This window comes from Prosopis cineraria, unplaced genomic scaffold (assembly GCF_029017545.1).
Source record: "Prosopis cineraria cultivar Desert tree isolate PC_DT_omini unplaced genomic scaffold, ASM2901754v1 PC2, whole genome shotgun sequence".
Lineage (NCBI taxonomy): Eukaryota > Viridiplantae > Streptophyta > Magnoliopsida > Fabales > Fabaceae > Prosopis > Prosopis cineraria.
The window spans coordinates 16,475,585-16,493,121 of record NW_026555333.1 but is presented as its reverse complement, the minus strand read 5'-3'; the positions used below and the strand labels follow the sequence as shown (position 1 = coordinate 16,493,121).

Genomic DNA, 17,537 nt, shown 5'->3' with positions numbered 1-17,537 from the left:
GTTCTTATCTTGCCTCTTTAAACAGTCTGAGCAACTTGATGATGGAGTCCCTACTCACAGACAAGTCAATATATTTTGAGTATGGATTAAAGGTTATAAATTATTGCGTTGTTTAATAGTTATTTGAATGGTTGATATTGAAGCAACCCAATCATTCCACGCACAAATTTAATTAGACACCACAGTATATGCAGCTTTTTAATTATTGATTTATATTACTCTAATTTAATTATTACCATCTTTTTCTTTTTTGGGAAACTGAATCAGAAACACTAATGAAAGTTTGATGTGACTTTAATTTTAATTTCCTTTTTCAGAGGTGCAACTTTATTGTCAGGACCCACCCCTCAATTGCCACAACATATTGATCCTTTTTATGCATGATTGAGCATTTTATCTAATTTCAATTATCAAATTTGGATTTTATGTTGAAAAAGTTTTTCAAGAACTGGTAAATGATAATTGAAATGTGGTTTTCAGCATTCAAACCCTAATGAGAGAGCGAAGGGAACTCAAACAAGCTTTAATTAACCAATGTTGGTCAACCTAAGGACACAAACAAGTATTTTTTTTAAAAAAATATATATTCAAACATAAATTATATTACAATAATTGATTTTTAATTTAATTTTATTTTGTAAACTATAGTTTCCACGGGAGCTTTAGTTGTCCAATGTTTGTCAACGTAAGGGGCCATTTATTGTTGTTTTGAGGAACCTTTGTTGATTTTAGTGCTTTAATTCACAAAGTTGCGATTTCAATGGTCGGTTTGGCCCAGACAAGTGATCCACAAAGCAAGCTTGGTTAGTGAAGGAGATTGGTTTATGCGCTCATCACTGTAATAAAATCCTAACTCTCTTCATCAAAATTTAAATGGTTTAAATTTAAAGTACTATTATATATTTTTATTTTATATTTATTAAAATAAAAATTATAAAATAATTTTAGTAATTTTTTTAATTTTTAATATGATCTAAATTTAATTTAGAAGGCCCAATTTAATGTTAAAAATTTTACAATTGATGTACATTGATTATTCAGATATACTCTGCAAAACTTAAATTAATACTAGATTAGATTTGGATTGTGTAGAGTACATTTAAATAGTCAATGTATATTAATCATAAAATTTTTAATATTAAATTAGGCTCTTTAAATTAAATTTAAATCATATTAAAAATAAAAAAATTATTAAAATTATTTTATAATTTTTATCTTAATAAATATAAAAAATAATAATATTTTAATTTTAAATTATTCAGATTAAAATTTGAATGGTTCAGTTTTCAATGCAGCATTGAGTACTACAGTGCTCATTAGCACACTGACCACTGAAACGGTGAAACCACTGCCGTTAGTGAAGTGGGCAACACTAGAGATATTCTCTCTTGAAAAACACGCATGGCTACGTTATTGTAAACGTTTCCAAACACAACACCGTTAGTGAAGTGGGCAACACTAGAGATATTTTCTTCTTGAAAAACACACATGGCTACGTACTAACATATCAGGTTGTGACATTGACATTGTTACGGTTGTGTTTGGAAACGGCTGCAATAATACTAAGTTATTAATAGATGAGGTTGTGACATTGACATATGTCCAATATTCACATGGAATACAACAAAAAAATAAAATAAAAGTACTGATTGTGAGACCCTTTGAAATGAAGTGATTGAAACAGTAAACATGTTGTAGATGAGACAAAATCAAAAGGAAGGATGGCACGTAAACTGGGCCAGCCTTCAATAAAAATCTATCTATATCTATATCTATATATAAAGTTAGACAATGACAGAGCTGGTAATTCACATTGTTGCCTAAATGAACTTAAAAAAATTAGGGTTGATTAGTAAAGCAATCATTTTCTAATGTCCAGACTTATTCAGATTGTGAGCCAAGCTTGATATGTTAAGTAATTTTTATTGTGTTATATTAAATATTATACTATTGAAAAGTACTATATTCAGTAATGTTTACTACTATCATCTTTAATGTTAATAATATTTGACTGTACTTCATTTTTTGAGCTGTCTTTTTTAGTGAGAAAAGTATCCAAATTTTCATTTTTTTATAGGTTCTTTTTCTACTTTTTTTAATATCTGAATTCTCCCCTCCTCATTTATTAAGTATTAATAATTTTTTATATAAAAAATATAAAACAAGCTTAAATGGACCAACCCTTAACCCTAAAACGATAGAATATTTATAACTGGCCCTAAATATGATGTTTGGTTACACAGACAAACATTAACAAGCAGAAGAGAAGGCACAAAAGCATCATAAGCGCCAAGTAAAGAATAAAATGGGAAACAAAGCAAACGAAACAACACGTACGCATCATCTATACAAAATTTCCTCTTAACAAAATAAATGTTTTTTTATAACAGAAATGCTTTTCAAAGTTGGTGGAATGGAATGGAGATAAAAAGGCCACAACACCTGCGTGCTATATAATCCTTTCATTTAAAAATATAAATATTTTTTAAAAAATCAGATGTTAAAAAATATAAGACATTTTTAATCTTTCGAGATATAATTATTTTTTTTTTTTTCAAAAATACCTCTATTAGTAGTGACTTTATATTTATTGTAGAGTGTTTAATAAGGGTAAATATAAAAAGATAGTGTTAGTTTGAAAGTAGGTAACTACTTTATTAGGGGTGAGATTCAGTTAAAAATGCTTTATATTTTTGAATAGAGGGAGTGTCTCTTAGACTCTCACTTGAATATTACTGCATGTTTTTATTTTTTATTCATCCTAAAATGAGGAGAAAAAATGTTTTATGATCTCTATCTACTACCCCCTCAATCTGAGATGATAAAGCATTTATAATATTTGAAGGAAAGTTGATATATATATATATTATATATTATTAATATAATGTAAATATTTAAATATATACTTATATTTAGTCTTACAAATATATAACAAAAATAAATATATACCTCTATTTTTTAAGTTTCACTCATCAATTTTTCATGATATAAAAATAATTATTTATCATGTTTGCAATATATATTTTTACAATTTTCTTCTCAATATAAAGTATCATTAAATTGGTGAAAATTTTATCTTTCTTATAGGTATTAAATGATTCAAATGCATCCTTGAGATCTAAAATTTTGTTCTATTTAGGAAGCTTTATTACTCACATACTAAATTTACTATTTAATTCTTTTGATTGATAATTATAGTAAACAAATATATCAACACCATAAATAAAACTCAATTGTCACAAAATCTTTATATTTATATCAAAGTAAAAATCATTCATATCATAATTTTAATAGCTTGGTTATCACAAAAAAATTAAAGTAATTTTTTCAGAAGAACGTCTTAACCATAATATATTAACTTGTGATTTTATGGTAAATATCAAGAACATAACATCTTCAAATTTTTCTTATAATGCTCGACAAAGTTTGTCAGTAATATGTTTTATAATGTCTTTTATCAAATATAAAATGAAAGCAAAATTAAATATCATCAATATTTTAAGAGCATATATAGGCATGTAGCATTATCTTGTTAAAAATAAGTAGATCCTATGACAAATTATATTTTTAAATTACTGAAATAATTACACTATACATACATAAAGGACTACATATAAAATTGAAATGAAGATTTTATCTAATATCTTAAAACTTTTATAATGTGTTAACTTAGATAAAGGAGTTAAAAATATGTAACCTTTATGTTTTACTGAAAAAGAAATTAATTCCCCCTGGTCCACCGGTCTGTACCTTGTTTCCAAGGATCCTTAATTAATAATTTTTTTTTTAATCTGTAAAAACCGCAATTAACCTCATCATATGCTACCCCATCTAGTAATGAAATATTAATCTCCTTAGTTATTCATAATTATCAAATTAAAAAATAATTAAAATATTAATGAGGTTATATTAATAACTTAATTTCCTTATAGTGTTTGTTAGTCTTCATTTCATTTAGAAGCATTTTTTATACAAATTATATGTTGTTTAGTGTTAATTTCATTTAGCCTTGTGAATACTGAGTAGTCACCTTCTTGCCATACATGCCTAAAATAATATTATATTAGCTTCATCACCTCTTCATCTTTGCCTTCCATCGCTTCTTCTTTAATTTCTTTTTGGATTAATTAAAAAATATTAAAAGATTAGTTGTCAATCTAGAAACTAAGACTGGGAAAAACATGATTAGGTGGCAAGATTAGGAGAATTGGTGGCAAGTTAGGAGTATAAGATGTCAAGACAAAGAAATTAACCAAATTTCACTTCCTTTTAAACTTCATTATACCTCCACACTTTCTTCTCTTCCATTTCATATTATCATGTTCTATTAGGTGCAAATAGAAGGATAATGTGTTAAAACAAACAAGCAATCATTAAATTAGCTTATATTTTCATAAAGCTGTATCTTCGCATGTGAGTTACTCCCTTCCTCTGCTTAATATCAAATTAATTCATTTCTAATCCATTTGTGTAGCAAAAGTATGCCTTTCTTTGTATACACGTCTAATTATTTCTTGAGTATATTTATATTTACGTTGTTTTTCCTATTTTATTGGGGAAAAAAAAACTACATTTTAATGTATGATTTGGCGTCTTGAAAAGTGATTGTGCGCTTGTTCAATGCATGTTTGAAAAATCTGAAATATGTGTTGAGGATTGATTGCCAGTTCTTGTACTCTTTGTTTTGCCGCTTTTATGTTGAAGAGACATATATGCATTCGCTTGAGTGTTGAGATGTGTATAAATTGCATGATTTTAAAACTTGATCGGACTGACCGGTTCGATCGGGAATCGGCCACTAGTGCGGTCTGGTTGATGTAGCAAAATCAGAGAACAATCAAACTGGTCAACAAATTGAAAAAAATCGGGAAACCAAACGGTTCACCAATCTGAGTGGTTCAAGAGATTAAATCTTAAAAAAAAAACAGAGAGAGAGAGAGAGAGAAGAAAGGGGGACATATGGACGAGATCAAACAACAGATGATGACGAAGAGAGAGAAAAAAATTCAAAAAAAAAAAAGAAATGCAAGCGTTTTTTAAAGCAAATCACCATTTTAGATGCGTTTTTCCTTCAGAAAATTAGCGAATCTACCATGACATCATCTGATAGGATGAAACTTGGAATGCTGCCTTCAACAACACTGACCGGCAGCAGAGAGGAGAGGGAAAACGAAGGCGACGCAGGGGTAATCGGGGAAGTGGGGTTTGGATATTAAAATATCATGTTTCTCTCTCCACGTGCAGGCTCAGTAGCTTTCTTATTATCTTATTAAATTATATTATATTATTATATTAAAAAGAGAGAAAATAACAATTAAGGACCCTCTAAAGATTAGTCTCAATTAAGGATCATGATATTTTAAAATTTCAATTAAGGACTTAATTATGAAAATAAAACTCACTTTCAAAATGTTCTAAGGCCGCTTATGAAAACACAAGCATTATTGAAGAAGTCACTAATTTCGGTAAAGAATATGAATGCTAGCGTGACTCGTCAAATTTACACTAACCCAACTTGTTAATTGGGATCCACTGATATCACTTGAAAATTCACTAACTCAACTCTTAAAAATGGCTAACGTATATTGTAAAAATATAAAACCCACTTGGAAATATATTTTTTAAGAAAAAATGGCTTGTCCAAATTGAGATTCAATATTGTCACTTTGAAATTCACTAACCCCACTTGAAAAAATAACTAACGTATATTCGAAAAAAATGACTTTTCTATAATGGTTTAATATATTAGTTTTTGCGATTAAGATGTCCCCCAACTATATAAAGTTGGATTTTCAGAACATTTCAAAGTCTGAAATACTGCATATATTATTAGTAATGAGTCACGTTATATAAAGATTTTAGTGTAAATTTGATAAGTCACATTAGTATTTATATTCTTCATTGAAGTTAGTGGCTTTTTCAATTATGCTTGTATTTTCATAAGCGGCCTTGGAACATTTTAAGAGTGAATTTTATGTTATAACAGCATTTACACTTTAAAGTCTAAAATACTATAAAAAAATTTATTCTCAAGTGAGGTTCCATGTTTTCACTAGTTACAATAGCAATATTCGTATGCTACGTTAGTGACTTCATCAGTTTTATGTGATGACAGCATTTACACTTGCACTGTTTAAACTTGAAATAGACACTGATTTTAATAATGTACACCATATTTACATCTCTTTTATATAGAAAATATCCCATCTATCTAAATGATATTTCTGCAATCTTCTTCTCAAAAAACAATGTAAAGTGCAAACTTATTTACATAACTTGTCACCTCTACAAGTATAAAAAAATATGGTGTGGATGTCTATACAAAAAGTCATTCAATAAGTCATCTGTAATAGTTTCAACTCTATCATTGATGGACACCATCTTCAACAGCTTTCATAATTTATGCCTTCTTTAGTCAATTTAGAAATTAATCTCCCATCTTCATAGGTCATCTACCCTTGTGAATATTTTACAAAATGTCCTCAACGTGAAAATAAAATAACAAAATACTTCTTTTGTTGAAGTACTTGTCATAGGAAATAAATTCGCAACAACTAGAAAGCAACACACAAATTTATTACTTCACACACTATCCTTCCCGTAATTCCAACCATGACTACAACAATTCAACATCCATGCTGCATTTTTCAACATTAACATATATTTCATTATAAAATAGAAAAATTCAGCATCCATGTTATATCTTTCTCATTTTTCACTTAATTTTTTTAATACTATCATTCTCAAAAATCATTTATTGTGTGTGTTTATATTATAATTTATTAATCATCAAGAAAATTACTTTTTCTTAGCTATAGAAGAGGAATGGTGTAAGACAGTATTTACAAAGATCTAAAAATTCTTTCACGCATGCATAATAGAGGAGATGTTAAAGATAGAGAAGAGAAAATTATAGATTTTTCTTGCGTGCATGACAAAGGAGAAAATGTAAAAAAAGCAATCATATAATTACCTGTTACTAAGAGAGGAGAAGATGATGACCCAGTCACCCATATGATCTACTCAAGTAGTTTCTTGTCCACATTTTTCATGCGTGAGAATAGCTTTTTCACAACCAGAAACAAGAATAGAGATGTAATATAAGCTGATTTGTTGTTACTTTTTAGGTTTTAAGAAAAGAAAAATTTTTAAATTTAGATATATTTTTTGTCCCAATTAAGGACAAGTGTTTATTGGGATTTCAATTTTTCACGCGTGAGAATAGCTTTTCACAACTAGAAACAAGAATAGAGAATGTAATATAAGCTGATTTGCTATTACTTTTTAGTGTTTAAGAAAGGGGCAATTTTGTAAAGTTAGATATATTTTTTGTCCCAATTAAGAACCAAGTCTTTAATTGAGATTTCAAAATATTATGGTCTCTAATTAGGATTAATGTCCTTAAGGGGTTCTTAATTGTCATTTTCCCTTAAAAAAGGGGCTTGGGAAGAGCTTTGACTTTGGAATAAGGGTGGAAACATGCTGGGTCGAGTTAGGCTTGGCCAAATAGATCTGAGCCTGTATAGTAAATCAGAGGCTTGAGCTTGGCCTAAAGCTTTGTATAAAGCTTTTTTATGGCTCAAACCTAAGCCTATTTAAAACTTGGCCTAACCTATAAGCCTATTTAAAAGCTTACTTAAAAGTAAAGCCTTTTAAATAAGCTCTCACATTTTAGTTTTAAACATTTCAAATATATTCTAGGGCTATTATAATACACAATATATAACCTAATTTATCAATTACAGTATATAAGAATTGAAAAGAGTTACTAACTATAATATAATATAACAATAAAGTGCTAATATTAAAATTAATATATATGTCATATAATGATTGAAAATATAACTAGAAGTAGTAAAGAATAAATGATTTAAAAATTATATGGTGAAACTAATTGTTTGTAATATAGTACATAATGTTATAAGCTGACCTATTGGGCCTGTAAGCTAAACCTTAAAAAAAATAAGCCTCGCCTATTTAATTAAATAGGCTAAATTAAAGGTTTGAGTTTGACCTAAGCCTATTTAGTAAGTAGGTTAGACTAGGTTAGTCTTGAAGTAGGTTAGGCTATAGGCCTTTGTCAAGGACTTGACCTATTTCCACTCCTATTTGAAATGAGAGGGAGGCAAAACATTTATGTATTTAATGCAAAAGTACTAATAAAATAATTTAGATTCACATTAATATATTAAATGCCATTTTTTGGATGATAAAATAAGACTTATTAATATTGTTCATTTTATAAAAAATGAATGGATGAAACAAAATTAATTAAAATAATTTATAATTTTTTTCTAGATAAATATTATTTTTTATCATTATATATGTTATTTGAAATATTAAATTAATCATAAACGGTTCAACCCCAATTCAATCTTGATTAGGCCATTAACCCTTGAATCAACACTTTATCTGGTTTAATGATCAATCAATTTTTAAAACCTTAATAAATTGAAGGTTGTGTTTGTTACTATCTAATCCTTAATATAAAACTATTTTAGGTACAGCCTAAGTCAAAGTACAGATAGGACATTACAAGAAAATAATCTTTTTATAAAAGAATTTTTATGCAATTGGAACATAAGAATTGCTTATGAACTTTCTCACAGAACATTAATTTTTGCATAATTTGTCACATTTTTCTCATGGCTATGATATGAAAGGAATATCTATGAGAATGGAATGAGAAAACATGTAAGAATAAAGAACTATAGCATTGTGGTGCCAACTTTATCATAAACTTGTGGTCATAAGGAAATAAAAGAAAGGTTGTCGGAAAAAAAAAAGTAAAACCAATTGCTCGTAGACCCAAAAAGTTCTTACGAAGTTGTGCTATGAAAACTTTTCTAAATGAAGTTGTGCATGAACATTATACAAGATAAGATAATATCAAATTGAGATCAAAAGAGCAAAGTAGTGATTCTACCATAATACGCTGCGGCATAAAATGCAAAAGCCCATGTCAACTAATGGCAGATTTTCTAATCAAACTTCTGACGCACCCCAAAATCTTCATCCGACATGATTGAGGTGATCGAGGTGTCTACAGAAAGCTTTATCTACACTCTAACTAATGGCACTGTTTCACATTCAAATCATTTCTTAATCAAAAGTTAAATATCAAAAAATGTAAACTTATCTATTTATGCTTTCAGAACATAATTAGGATGTCCAAAATCATATCCAAGTGCCATAAGTTCACAACCACCACTAGACTATACTCAATAAACTTAACAAAACCTATGCAACACATCACAACATTCCAATAACATGTGCAACACATTTTCAATAACAACTCTTAATTCATAAAACACAAGGCGGATGAAATTCTTGCACAAATTATCCATATTCATCAATAACAACTCAAAGACACCTTTATACTACTTACACAAGTATTTTACCCCATATAAGGTTTTAAAATCATAATTTACTAACCCAGGGCACAAAATACACAAGTTGTACATAATAATAATGCAAGTAGCTCAAAACAATTATATAATTCCTAGTTAGCAAATTAACAACATTAATATACATAAATAATACAATGAGGCATACAAGTAGGATTTACTCTACAATCCTAAGCCCTATTTCTCCTGATTTGGATTCGATAAGTTAGGCTTTGAAAATATTGAAGAATAAGGGATGAGTACAACCATTCAGTAACCAAGTTTCACCTAATCTATATAGTTGCATATCAATTAAAAACATATGCAATTGGTAATAGCACACATATTTTTCAGATATATAATAAACATAGCCACGCATAACAATAACAACTATGTAATCTAACATTAAACACATATTATCATGTATTTACCAATTATGCATAATATAAGGTCGCAAAACTAAGAACCATGTGCCACTAATGCATGCCATATTACCATAATAATGACCATGTGGCTGAATCTAAATGCATGATCAATGCCAATTTTATACGCTCTTGTTACCTCTAACATGAACTGGTGGCTATTAAGTGGCTTCGTTCATAACATGGACTAACCTAACCTTTCACTTATGGGGAGCTTTCAGGCCATGGTTAACTCACTCTCTTGTGAACCTCAGTTTCCCCCAACACAAACAACTATAAGGTATCATACCCTTAATTTAGCCTCCTCATGAACCGGTAGAGACTAGTTAGGTTTGAATCCCTTATAGAACAAGTATGACAGTCCCGAATCAACCATAGGATAAAAGCTACTTTTTGATTCTAATAGTCAATGCCAAGGCAAGCTTCTGATTCCAACAGTAAGTCTCCAGTATCATATGGATTTACTAATCTACTCCTCTTCCTAGGCAAACTCTCGCTAATGATCATGCCATGCATAACTTACACATATTATGCAATTTAATCAACAATTCACCTTACATGAATTCACAAATGCTCACTCACATACTCTCACATTCCACATGTCAATTACCACATTTTCACAATGACATATCATCAAATAAATTAATCTCATATATGCATCATGTATAGGGTTTTTCATTTTTCCAAAATAATTTCACACATGTAGAACATGTATATTATCTACAACCATTAAACACAACTTTCAAAAATGTCAAATTTATATCAAAGAGTTCATAATATCAATCATATTTTCAAAACAACAATTTCAATTAATAAGTAATTAATATCTAACTATACAAAACAACAATTTCAATTAATAAGTATTAATATCTAACTATACAATTAAGTTTTCCCCAATTACCCAACGTTTAAAAGGTCAGGGTTTAGCCTTCATAAAAGTTCTTCACAAGCTATAACAAAGCTTGAATGGTTTATAAGATGATTAATCTATAATTAATTATACCAATCATCATTGATATTATCAGAAACACTCTTCCAAATTCCATAAATCAACACTTTCATTACGCTAAATTTCAATCTCTTGCACTTAAGTATAAGCATTAGGTTGTTATTAACTTTCATAACTCCATTTAATTTCATTAACTAAATAATCACTATTATAACACCTAACATCCAAAATTACACTTTAGAGGTCTAGGGTTCGTCCAAAATAAATGAACCCAAGCTTACAAGCTTGTAAAAACTTTAAATTATGTGTAAAATACTTACAACCTCTCATTAATCCTATTTAGATCAATGGCTCAAACTTATAGCTTTAAATCTGAAAACATCATCTCTTAACCCTAAATCTCACTTCTAAAATGTGTAGAGGAAGAAGAAGAGATAAGAAAGGCATACTTAGGTGAAACCAAGCTTTAAACAATCCAAATGCCCAAAAGTTGACATCCTAATAGATAAAATACTCACTTGGTTGCCTTCTTACTATTTTCGGTCTCATTCTCTGTTTTTGAACTAATGTTAAAGTTAAAAAAAAAACTAGTTCAGGAAATTATGCTAATTTTTATGTTGCAGGATAATGTACAGTGAGGTAAAAATCCAATTTCTCTCTACTATTTGAGCTTGAATAATCCAATTTACTTTCAAATCTAATCCAAAAGTTAAAACCAAGGTCAATAGCCATCTCTAATTATCCTCAAACTCAATTATACTTAAAATTACACAATTACCTTTTTTAGATTAATAAATCATAGAAATTTTTTTTTGGAATGTTACAGAAAGTCTCTCTAAGTAGTTTCTGTAAGGAAGTCTTTTTGGAAATGTTTTTCACGGCCAGCTTAATGATGAGAACTTCTTTTGATGCATTATCCATGAGAAAAGTTTTTAAGTTATTCTTTTTATATGTATATATAGATATATCAAGAAAACTTCTTTCAAATTTGTACTGTGAGCAATTGTTATGGTGAGAAATTCTCATTAATAATCATTGTGAGAAAATAATTTAAGTGTACATTCCTATTTTCATTAAGTTTGTTAAATAATATTAATCAATTGAAAATTATATTTTATGAAAAATATTATTTAATTGTATAATTTTTATTTTATATGAAGTTAATATTAACAAAATTCAAATAATATTGATTTTATGTTCAAGATCAAACCACAAATCTCTTTGTCTACATTTCTAAGGAAAAAACTTTTTTTGTTTGTATTACAATGAAGAAAATAAATAATTGATATAATAAAATAAAGCAATTATAAAATGTTCTTAGAGTTTATATGTTAAGAAAAACTCTCTCAAATTCTTCCCATGAAACAATATATACTGCAAATAATTTCTTATAGTTTTATCATGTATGAGAATTCTCATTAATAATAGGTGAGAGAAAGTAATTTGAATATATATATATTTTTTACAATTGTGCATAGTTACTATTACTTTAAAAGAGATTATATAGCTAAGCCAAGCCAAGCTGTGACACTTTAGACTTTCGGGTTGAATTAATACTCAAATTATTAATATTATTTTATTTTTTAGTCAATTTCAATAATTTTTATCTTAAAAAAATTAAGATTTTAAATTTTCATCTAATTTTAAGTTTATTTTATTAATAATAAAATTTTGAATATCTAGCTAGCCTACAAGTTCAGGTTTGGTCTAGATTTCTTTGAGTTTATTGTTTTTGAGGAAGATAATAATTAGAGGTTAACTAAATTAATTACACATGAGATTCTTGTAAGTATTTTGTATTTTAAGTTATTAGTATTCTTTAAAATTAAAATTATTCAAAATAACTATTAATAAAATTTATATGGTTAAAATTAATTTTTTATTAAAATATTTTTTAGATAATTAAAATTTAGATACAATTTATTTTTAAAAATAGGGAAACATTTAATTGTTTTGGCAAAAGATAAAAATTTAATCCATTTTATTTATTGATTTTTGAGAAAATAGAGAGAAACTAAAAGTAAACGATATTTAGGATAACCTTTTTCATTAAATTAATCTAATACCTATTTATTAATAAATTATATACTTCATTATTTTCATTTAAAGTAAATATAAAATTTACAAATGGTTACTGTTTATAAGAAATTATTTAAAACTTTAAAATTTGTTTATTTTTAGTTCCTTTCCTAACCCCTCAGCGAAATTCACTTTTCATCTCCGCAGCATCTTCCCTGTCATTCATTGCTCTGTGGACCCCACAACGCATCCCCACCTACGTGGCACCTTCCTCCCTCCTTCACTCCTTTTAATCCTACCCTCGCTCCCTTTATAAATAAATTCTCCTCACTCATCAACTTTATCTCCACACCGGCGCACGCACAATCTCTCTCTCTCTCTCTCTCTCTCTCTCCTCTCTCGATCTCAGTCTTCCAGCCATGGATCAGCTTCCAAAGCGCCCAGCAAACTTCACCCAACTCACTCCTCTCACCTTCTTGCTCAGAGCTACTTCCTCTTACCCTAATCGCATCTCCATCGTTCACGAATCCTCTCGCTTCACTTGGCCTCAAACTATCATCGTTGTCGTCGTCTCGCTTCCTCTCTTCGCTCCCTCAACATATCCAAACACGATGTCGTAAGCACTATGCAACAATACTACTTTCTCATTCTCGATCGTAATACGCTTATATATATATATATATATGCTGACGATTCGTCAGTTTGATTGTGTACATGTTCAGGTTTCGGTTTTGGCGCCTAACATTCCTGCAATGTACGAGATGCATTTCGCTGTGCCTATGGCGGGTGCTGTGCTCAACACCATCAATACTCGTTTGAACGCTAACAATATCGCCGCCATTCTGCGTCACGCTCAAGCCAAAGTGCTGTTCGTGGACTACGAGTACGTGCCCAAGGCTCGTGACGCGCTTCGTTTGCTCCTGACTGATAACAATTCGTCACTTCCTCTTGTCATCGTCATCGACGACATCAACTCGCCGACGGGGATCAGGCTGGGAGAGCTGGAATACGAGCAACTGGTTCGTCATGGTGATCCGAATTATGTTACAGAGGAAGTTCAAGATGAATGGGATCCGATTGCTTTGAATTACACATCAGGAACGACTTCGGCGCCTAAAGGAGTTGTTTACAGTCACAGAGGCGCTTACCTCAGTACTCTGAGTTTGATTCTCGCATGGGAAATGGGAAGTGAACCGGTTTACTTATGGACACTTCCCATGTTTCACTGCAATGGCTGGACCTTCACGTGGGGCGTGGCGGCGCGCGGTGGCACCAACGTCTGTCTCCGGAACGTCACAGCGTCTGGAATCTACAGAAACATAGCTCTTCACGACGTGACCCACATGTGTTGTGCTCCCATCGTCTTCAGCATCATGCTAGAGGGGAAGCCAGAAGCGGAGTTGAAATCTCCGGTTAAGATATTCACCGGAGGAGCCCCGCCTCCGCCGGCTCTCCTCGAACAGGTCGAATCCTTGGGGTTTCACGTGACTCATGGGTACGGGCTGACGGAGGCGACGGGACCGGCACTGATATGCGAGTGGCAGAAGAGCTGGAACCAGCTTGAGAGAAAGCAAAAAGCAGGACTGAAAGCTCGTCAAGGAATAAGCATATTAACAATGGCGGACGTGGATGTGAAAGACTCGAGGACGATGAAGAGCGTACCGCGAGACGGTAAAGCCATGGGAGAGATCGTTCTGAGAGGAAGCGGGATAATGAAAGGTTATTACAATGACCCCGAAACTTCCTCAAAAGCTTTCCAAAATGGCTGGTTCTGGACCGGTGATGTGGGGGTGATACACCCAGATGGGTACGTCGAGATCAAGGACAGGTCAAAGGACGTGATTATATCCGGCGGAGAGAACATCAGCAGCGTGGAGGTTGAGTCGGTGCTGTACACGCATCCGGCGGTGGCGGAGGCCGCGGTGGTGGCAATGCCTCACCCACGGTGGGGGGAGAGTCCATGTGCATTCGTGGCGTTGAAGAAGAAGTTGGAAAAAGTTGTAGACGAAGGGCAGATCGTACGTCATTGCCGGAAAAAGTTGCCGTCTTTTATGGTTCCGAAGGCAGTGAAGTTTATGGAGGAGCTGCCAAAGACGTCGACGGGGAAGATTCAGAAGTTTGAATTGAGGGAGAAGGCCAAGGAATTGGTCGCAGCATCGGAGATTAATACAGCAAATAAGACGAAGAAGAAGAAGTGTAGCCATGGAGTTAATAACCAAAATATTGGAGGAGATAATAGTGCGCAGATTTTGGCTCACTCTCGTCTGTGAGTCTGAAACCTTTCAATTGGAGAGTTTCAGACAAGTTCCATGTGCACTGTGAGAATACCAGATTTTCGATTTTCCTTTAATATAAATATATTTATATGTGCAGTTATTTTCAATATACATATAGGGGCCAGAAAAAAAAAAAGAAAAATTGGTGGAAAGGACCTTTCAAAAGAAAAATTAGGCCCAATATCTAAATACCACTAAAATTAATATTTTATTCATTAAATAATTGAGCTAATGACTAAAATATCCCTTTCTTTAAACTAATGAAATTAAAAAAAAATAAAGGCTACTTGTTCAACACATAAACTTTAAGTAAAAATCTTATACCTAAGCCAAAATCTTACACTCCAAACTAATAGTCTTGTTCTCTGGCCAAAAACCTTGCACCCTAACTCATAACATTGCACTCAAACCAGAAGCTTTAACCTTGAGCTAGAAGCCTTGTACTTCAAGTTAGAAATCTTGCACCCAAGCAATTTAGGGGTGCAAGGCTTTGATCATTTTATTCATTTTTATTTAAAATATGAATATTCTTTTTATTTTTATTTTCATTAACTTTGATCAATTTAAGGGGAACAAGAAAATAAATGAGTTAATGAGAACGATGGAGAATCTCTTTTCTTCTCGCATCACAGCCTCTCAGGACAATAATCATGTATACACTTCCAGTGGCGAAAGGAAAAGAAATCATAAAGTAAAATATACCAACCATCCTTTTATTATATCTTAATTATACAACCATCTTTTTTATTTTAAAAGCTCATATAAGATCTCTTAAAATTAAAATATATGACACATAAACCTCTAGTATATATTTGAGATTCTATTTTCATCCATCTAATTGTTAGTTGACTATTAAATTTGATTCTTAAATTTTTAATTTGACCAAAATGTCCCTCTTTAAAGTCAAAATTATTTAAAAATCTATATTTGTCAAAAAAAATTCTTTGTATGCAATTAAGGAAATATAAAAGATATACTTTCATAATTTTACTACATTATAAAATTTTAAATTTTTATAATATTAGAAAATTCTATTTTTTATCAATTTATCAAGACTTGTTCAACCTTCAGATTGCTAGTGTGTGGCTGGGGTGCAAGGTTTTTGGTTCGAGGTGCAAGGCTACTGGTCGGGGTATAAGGCTTCTAGTTTTGATGCAAGGCTTCTGACTTAGGGTGCAAGGCTTCTGGCTTGGGTGCATGACTTCTTGCTTGAGGTATAAGGCTTCTGGCTTATGGTACATGATTATTAGCTAGGGTGTAAGGCTTCTGCTTGGGGTACAATGCTATTGGCTTGGGGTGCAAAGCTATTGGCATAGGGTGTTAAACAAGCAGCTTTTGTTTTCTTTTCTTTCTTTTTTTTTTTCAATTTCATTAGTTGAAAAAGAAGGTGTTTTGGTCATTTGTTCAAGTTGTTTAATGACTAAAATATTAGCTTTGATCCTTCAATTATATTTGGTCCTTAGGACTAATTTTTTTTTTTTCTAATAAGGTCATTTCCACCAATTTTTTTTTTAAATTTTTTTTCACGTTAACCGCAACCCTCAGGCCTTTTTAGGCAAAGGGGCAATTTTTTTTTTTGGTGCAAGAATCCTCAGGCTTTAGTTTCACTAAAATTAAACTTGATCCGCCAGTAATAATTTTATGTAATAAACTAAAAAAATTTCTTATATTAAAAGTAATATTATTCAAAGTATAGTTAAAAGGTACCATGTGAATATCTCTCTTGATAAAATTTAAATATGGGTTTGACGCATTAGAAAATAGCATTTGCCCTAGGCCCACCCCTCGCTAGTAACATATTGTTCTTTTACATGGTGGGGTTTATTTGTATCATTTTAATATTTTGAATTTTGAATTTTCTATAGATTTAGAGGAATGCAAATAATAGGATACGGTGATAATTATCATTGAAATTCAACTTAATTTCAAATTGAGATTGAGAAAAAAAATATAAGCGTGGATCGAATTTAAATCTTCTATGGCTGAGATTAGTGAATTTATATAAAGTTTTTATTTTTTTAATATTTTTTATAAAACATAAAACCTCACATTTCTTTTTTAAAAATGCAAATTTCAAGATATTCACGTGGATTTCCAATTTCCAAGGTATTCAAATCATTGTAATAAATGACATGGTCCTTGGGTCTTGCACTCTCCTTGTCTTTTGTAGCATAACAGCTTCAGCGCCATGCAGACCTCAAGTAGGCAAAGATTTTCTCATTTTTCTCTCCCATTCTCTCCCCCACCTTTCTTTTCTATTCATTGTATCAAGATTTGTTCATATTTGATCTTTTATAAAACTATTATTAAAATACTAAATTATAAAAAAATAAATAATCAAATTCAAACAATTAAAATTTAAGGAAAAAATATAACTATTGATCCTTATAATTTTATTGTATTTTGTTATTAATCCTTAAACTTTTTTTTCATTATTCCAAGTACATATAGTTTTTTCCTTGTGTAATGTTAGTCTCTTTATTTC

The 17,537-nt window shown here is 30.6% G+C and overlaps 1 protein-coding gene across 1 annotated transcript; it reads left to right on the top strand.

The window, feature by feature from the left end:
• The first annotated feature begins 13,195 nt into the window (after positions 1-13,195).
• LOC129303862 (trans-cinnamate:CoA ligase, peroxisomal-like) lies at positions 13,196-15,966 on the top strand. Its single transcript, XM_054943409.1, is given in 3 exon segments — positions 13,196-13,325; positions 13,328-13,392; positions 13,499-15,966. Coding segments are annotated over 3 exon segments (1,743 nt in total). The 3' UTR covers positions 15,047-15,966.
• Positions 15,967-17,537: the final 1,571 nt, after the last annotated feature.